The 7,500-nt window shown below is 28.5% G+C and overlaps 1 protein-coding gene across 1 annotated transcript in view; it reads right to left on the reverse strand.

Annotated features, from left to right (window-relative positions):
* LOC107446990 (zinc finger E-box-binding homeobox protein zag-1) overlaps positions 1 to 6,991 on the reverse strand; it is a 525,599-nt gene extending 518,608 nt beyond the window's left edge. The window contains exon 1 of the mRNA XM_071179011.2: positions 6,472 to 6,991. Within this exon, the coding sequence (XP_071035112.2) occupies positions 6,472 to 6,526 (55 nt within the window). The 5' untranslated portion in view covers positions 6,527 to 6,991. The remainder of the gene's footprint in view (positions 1 to 6,471) is intronic.
* Between the last annotated feature and the right edge of the window lie 509 nt (positions 6,992 to 7,500).

A 7,500-nucleotide genomic window follows, 5' to 3' on the forward strand; every position in this document is an offset into this window, starting at 1 on the left:
ATTTACGACGCTTAGAGCTGTAAGCGTCAGTATTCCAAGGCAAACGATAGTTCGATGGAATAGTTGAGCAATATAAGCTAAGCAGAACACTGTTGAAGCTCTTTTGTCAGAACTAATGTCCCCAAATTTCATTGTCAACAGCAACATTCGAAAAGGATAAATCCCCCCCTCTACCTCTACTATACACACAACGCTCTCCTATATAGCGACGTTCCCTTTTAATGGAGTGACAGATGTTTCTCGGTCGCAACTGATGTCACTGTTTGGGGCAGCGCGTGTGCGACGCGTTCTTTTGCTCTGTTTAGATCCAGATTTTAAAAGCAAAACCCACCACTCCATAAAATCTACGGTGGAAACCTTTCAGTTCCAAGCCAACAAACCGTGAAAAGAATATTATTACTAACTACTTTTCATATTTGTTTGATTTCTGTTAACATCCAGAAGTGCGCTTGTAAATTTTTACGTTAAAGAAAAATTTGAATTTAAAAGCATCGAGACCGTACCTAAAACAAACAAACAATTAGTCTCGAAAGGATTTGATAGCTTAATAACTAATCGTTAAAAAAAAAAAAAAAGAATTAGTTTTATAATTTTAATCCCTTTTCTAGTATGAAAACAAATTAACATCTAAAGGGCATAAAGCTTCTCTTAATCATCATTGGTTTTCAAACTTAATTGTTCTCAGTCATACGAGAATAAATAATTAATATAAGAAGTAACTTTTAATATGAGCAGTTGCAAACTTCTTTTGAAAAACAAATATAAAATAGATTTGGGGAACACTTGTTTATTAAAGATTAATTCAAAATATGTTATTTAATTTTTTTGGCTTTAAGACTATTAATGTTCAACTCCGTAGCCTTGAAATTTTAATCTAATCCAGAAGGCAAGAGAACTCCTGGATCAAGTATTGGGAGAAATCTCTTTGATGGAACTAACCCGCATTTGGGTTACATGGTGAGGAAAACTACGAAAACCTCCCACGGTTAGCTTCACGGCAAAGCAACACATAATCCATCTACCACTGAGTATATTTTACGTCAACACTGTGGTCGATGCGAGTCGGGTGCGGAATTCGAATCGACCAGCCATCGCTGGAATTCGAACTAATTTTCTTATGTCATGATCTGAAACACGAAATAAATTTATAAAAAAATATGTTTTCATTATATATACATATTTTTTTTAATAACTTATTTATTTATTTTCTGGAAAATAATGAACTTCATGTTTAAGTTACATCAAAAACCACGACCGTTAACACGATGTAAAAATTTTCATAACGTACCATCAAAAAATAATGTAATCAATTACAAATGAGGGATAATTACATTAAAATTGAATGTAAAAGAAAGAAATTACTTATCAGAGCGGTCCCAAACGTGAACCATTATATTTGAACATCCATAAAAAATTGAATAATTTCTTAATTTCAAACCAATTCTTAATTAATTAATTATTTCAAATTAATTTCTTAATGCAATTTAATTAAAGAATATATTTTTAAAAATAATTTATTATAGCAATAACCACTGTCTTTATTTGTAAAAGTAATACGGGGAAGAGAGGTATTTATAAATTACATACTGAATGAAAAATCTAAAACTGCTAATCCCCCCACCCCACAAAAAAAATTTGTTTATTGGTACTGAACTTTCAAATATCTTCAAATATTTCGCCTATTATTTTGAAATTTTTTCGATTAAAAAATTTTTTTTTTATTTTATTTATATACAACATCAGATTTTCGCCCCCCTTCCGTCAGAGTTACTGACATCATCCATTTGAACATCGCAAAAAAAAAGAAGAAAAAAAGTCAAATATCTTTAAACTTGATACTTATGAAATATTTCTAATTAATAAGTTTAAAACATGTTCTTTAAATCCGATTTCTTTTTTCTTTATTTACACTTCCAAATTAATACTTATATCACATTCCTTCTTATTAACAAGTTTTTAAATGTTAGTCAAATAAAAAAATTTACAACATTAAGCTGAATATTAAGTTGAGAAAATTAAGCCTGATATTCAAATTAGGAAACATAATCCTAATAATAAAAAATTAAAGAGTGGTAAGACTTATATAAAATTAAGAAAACTCAACCTGATATAAAATAACGAAAATTAAGATAAGCATCATAATTTCTAAATGAAGCCTCGAAAGCGATCCATGTTTATATCATTACTCAGTCACTTTTTCAGATAAATGTCTTTCATTTCCAATAAATAAAAGTGTCCTTGAAAACAGGAAACCACAAAAGTAAATAATTTATTAAGATGGCCAGGTTTCACTTCCAGTTAATGCCTCTCTACTGCCTATTGATTTATGGTAATATCTAATAATTCAAGCGTTTATAACTTAAAATAATGACTATTGTCTAATTGAGTCATGATTGAAATGCGTATGCGTTAAACTCATCTCTCGTATACATTAACGAGATAAAGTGAGAAAAAAAAATAGGCAGAACTCTCGTTTTTAAACAAAGATCCAGTGACATTTAGAATGCCCAGTACCGAGTTTTTTTTTAAATTTAAATTTCATCTTTATATTTTGTAAATTATTTTTTCAGTTTTTTTTTAAATCGAATGATTTTTTTCTCTCTTTAAAGCAAAGGTTTCCAAGCTTTTTTTCTTGTAGACGATCATTCGTAATCTGTAGGTCCAATATTAATAAGTACATTTAGAAATTATGTTTGTAATAATTAACTAAGCACGTATGAAGAGCTTGTAGCTTCCTTGACAGCACAGTTTGGGATACATCGATTACAATGAAGAAATAAGCAAAAAAGATTGACTTTTCCAAAATCATACTTCTTAATATTTTTTTAATTTTTTTCTTTTAAATTTTGAGTAAATACAAATACTAAAATTGTAATAAGAAATGTTTTTAAATACTTTAAGAAATGACTTAAAAGAAGACCATTGGTTTTGTTTTCAACTAAAATAGCGAAAAAAACAAATCACTAAAACAGATACAATGAGTAAACGAAAAATATTGGATCAATATTTCGAGTGTCAATAGCGGCACTAAAAACTAAGTGACCCACAAGTAAAACATTTTAAAAACTCCTTTAGGAAATAATAACTTATTATAGAGCAATTTGTTGTAACAAAATAAATTATTATTCCTTAGAAGGGATTTTAAATAATTTTTTCTGAGAAGAAGCCTTTAAATAAATTATTATCAGTGAAAAGGGCCTTTATATAAATTATTATTCTTGAGAAACATCTTTTAAATAAATTATTATTCCTGAGAAAGGACTTGAAATAAATTGTTATTTGAGTGAGAAGATACTTTTAAATAAATTATTATTCCTGAAAAAGGTCTTTGAATAAATTATTTACCTTCGAAGGGTTTAACAAATTATTTTCGAAGGGTTTACAAAATATTTCGGGACAAATTATTTTTCCCGAAAATAAACTATTATTCGTGAGAAAGACGTTTTAAATAAATTATTATTCTTGAGAAAAGCCTTTAAACAAATTCTCAATCCTTAGAAGGGACTTTAACAAATTATTTTTCCAGAGAAGAGCCTCTAAATAAGTTATTGTTCCCGAGAATATAAGAGTTCTGCAAAACACTAAAACAATGTTTTATTTTGATGCTATACATACAGCAAGGCATGCAGAAGAGGGAACTCAGGGGCAATAGGTCCTAAAGGGGCAGACGAAAGGGACTCTCAATCGGAACGGGCAGCCAATCAACAACTAAGGTAAAATTACATTTTGAAAAATATTAAAATTTCACTATTACAAAAATGGTGTATATATGTATACCTCTGTTAAAAAAAAATAAAAAATTCTGTAACAAAATAACAAAGATGTAAAAAAATAGTAATAATAATTTCTCACAGAATTAGAAAAATAAATTGACTATTGTAAATATTCCTAAAATTTAATCCTTAAATTCTTAAAACTGGATTACTTACTTAACAATCGAAGTTAAAGCAAAAATTGTGGAAGGATATTGCGACATTTATAAAAAAAAAAAACTGGTGGTGGTTTTTAATTTGCTCATTTTTGCTGATTTTGGGCAATATTTCCAAAACGTGCTTACGTAATTAAATAAACAATCCCAAGAAACTGTAACGGTAAGATATTACTTGATTAAAAACTTCATTGGCTTCAAAAATATACAAATTGGAAGTATAACAGGGAATAACATGAGTCAAGCACTCAAAAATTCAAGACTTGTCAGACGTAAATGAGAAGAAACAAAAGCGGTTTGAAATATAAAACGTAGAGTTGTCAACGAAAAATTGAAAAATAAAGGTGAGAAACCATATCCAGAAAAAACACAGAGGCCGAGAGTGAAAAAAAAAGAAACACAGTGGCCGTGAGAGGCAAATCAGAGTGGAATGCATTTCCACACACTATGGAGAGATGTCATAATAAACGTCTAAAGAATTCCGAAAATGGCGATAATGAAGATAAACGCTTAAAAAATTAGCAAAATAAAGAATATTTTTTATTTTAATTAAAAATTCGGATTAAAAATTTCGCAATAGGGCGAAATTCATCGAAGGCTTCGTGATGGAGAAGGGCCTCATTAAATTAGTTAATAATTTAAATTGAAAATTATGTACTATTGCAATTATTATTTCCAACATTACTACAGACAATAAGTTATTCCACTAATCGGTTGTACAAACCGTTGGACCATAGAATATATCATTTCATTGTGTAATTTTTTTAAATCGGATTTTATATGCCCCTTTCAGTGTTTATACCCCTCTTCTTAGGGAAATCTAATCAAAGAATTCTCGAGGTTTTCACCTCCTCTGCACGACACTGTAACAGAAACTTTAAGTATCTAATTTGATACGAATAAAATAGTAGATCATAGTAGAAAATTGAAAACTTTCCACAATATGAGGCTTTTAAAATTACTTTTTGCTTGGGGGAAGAAGAAAAAAAACCTCAAACTTTGCTGCATTGTTGACACTTGATTTCCCCTTTTCATTATAGAACACGTAATTGATAGATAAATTTTCCCAATAACAAAATAATTAATAAATTAATAATAAGTAATTAATAATAAATATATGACTTAAGACCAATGAAAAAAATATTAAACTGTTCTCAGAAAATTGAAATAATCTCATAATGAACTACATTAGATAAATATTTCATTTACATGCTTTTATTGTATAATTGTCAAGTATTCAAAATTAAGTCAAATAATAAATATCATTTGTTAAATTACACTTAAAGTAAATTTTAAATTTTATTCGATGTAAAGTCTTAAACTGATAAGTATTGGTTAATGATGTTAGCTGGATATGCACATAGCATATTTCTTTTTTTTTTTTATTTCTTTTTTCGTAATTCTTACACAAGCACATGACAAGAGCAATCTTATGTAAGCGACAAAAACAAGCAATTGGTTATTTTTGCTGACAGGTGGGAGGGGTCAAAAATTCCTCCTGACGTACTTGCAACATATTTGTACGACCCCTCTGTAAAAATCCACTTCGCGCATTGTTTGTAGACATGAAGTAAACTTCATTAACGGAATTATAAACAATTATTTAGTCGGTAAAATTTAAAAAAAAAAATATGAGAAAATGAATCGAAAAAAATTAATATTGTTTTAAACATTGTTATAGCTAAAATGTCATCAACAAAATTATGCATGATTATTAAAAGTGTAATCTTTAATAAATGTACATTTAAATTAAATGTACTTTGACATTAATGACTTTAAAATAATAATAATGAAAATAAAGAAATTTGTGAATATATGAAAGTTAAGCAATCCAAATTATGCACGTTCATTAAGTTTGTAAGTTTTAATTTAAAAAAAAAAGTCTAAAAATTTCGAATTTTTAAAATCATAAAAATATCAGCTATTGCTTTTAAGAAATAAATAAATAAAATTTCAAAACCGTTTTGTTTATGAAAAAAGAGAAACTTAAGGAACAAAATTGTGTTCGGTGATTTAATGAATAATTTATAATAAACCTGTTTCTTTTAAGAGTAAAACGTATAAATGATTATGAAAAACTAATAATTTTTATTGTTCGAGTGCAAATATTAAAATCATTCACTCATATTATACACAATTATTCAATTCGTAAGTTTTAATTAATAAATGTTTATCTCAATCATAAAAAAAGTATATATCTAAATAAATGTTTAAAAAATATCCCATATTGTTTGTTTGCATTAAATAATAATGTATGAAAATTCAGGTTTACTGAGGTGCATTGTTGTGTTCAGTTGTAATTATTTTATTTATAAAATATCAAACGATAATTGTGTATCATGTGTGTTCTTTTTTTTTTTCTTTCTCTTTTTTCTTTCTTTATTTTTATTTTTATATCCACAGATAACAGCGCAGTCAATTCTAATTACCGTAATAAACACTACACTAATAACATCCTTCAAATAATTCAATAGGAAAAGCATATATTCTAAAATCTGCAGAAAATAGTAAGTTAGTCCGGAATTTTTTTAAGTTTTTCTTACCGTTTTTCCGTCGAGGATTTGCCTGCTTCCGTCTTTTACACCCGTGATCGGCCATCCTTTCATCTTGCAGTCAAAAGATCGCTCTCACACTTCTTAAAAATCAGTTTCATTTATGTACAAATATTTTAAACAAAGCTCTATGTACAGTTCTGGTGCATACAAAAATTATTAACTAGTTTATATAAAGTGTTCTCAGACTTTATACGTCAAACGAGAATCCTTTGCACACAACTGTACAAAATGTAAACAAACAGACGATTTTTTTTTATGTTAACGAAACCAAAACAAACGGAATCGTTTGGAATGAAACGATTTGTACAGCGGAATACATATGGGTTCGTGTCAAAGATAGAAACGTAAACATGGCCGAAATTTCACAAAAAAATTAAAATATCAACAAAATCAAATTTTTTTTTCTTCCCGTGCGTAGAATAAAAAAAAAATTAAGCATAGGAAAAGGTTAAAAAGTGCTCGCAGCGGCACGAGCGGCGGCTAACTAATCAATGGTTTTTCACTGACTGGCGAGTCAAGAGGCCGCCATTGGCGGAGAAGAGAACTAAATCCTATTGGATCTTCATTTTGTACCTATCAGGTCGCCACGCCCACTCCCTAGAACTCGTGAGTCACACAAGCACAAAACTGCAGACACTCTGGCATCAGGAAGAGTTCGGAACGAGAAGCAAAGGATCAGAGCTCTCTACATAAGTAACGTCTTTAAGGAAATTGCAATGCTTTCTTTTCTTTAAAACGAGAAAGGGTATCTTCTATGTTTAAATAAATTGTTCTCTCGAATTCGGAATAGAAAACTCTTTGTTTATTCTCAAAACTAGAGTGCCACAGTAACTTACGTTTATTTTTTATTTTATGTTAATTTCTCCAAAGGTGTAGTATAACGTTCTCCTGCGCTACAATTTTATGCACTTTAAAATGCAGTGTAAATTAAAAAGAAACAATAAAATACCTTTTTTTTAGTTTAACATTAAATTATGAATTTAAATTTGGTGAGATTAATTTTTTTATGTTAATTTA

This window comes from Parasteatoda tepidariorum, chromosome 6 (genome assembly GCF_982258835.1).
Source record: "Parasteatoda tepidariorum strain Cologne lab strain chromosome 6, Ptep-v5.0, whole genome shotgun sequence".
NCBI lineage: Eukaryota > Metazoa > Arthropoda > Arachnida > Araneae > Theridiidae > Parasteatoda > Parasteatoda tepidariorum.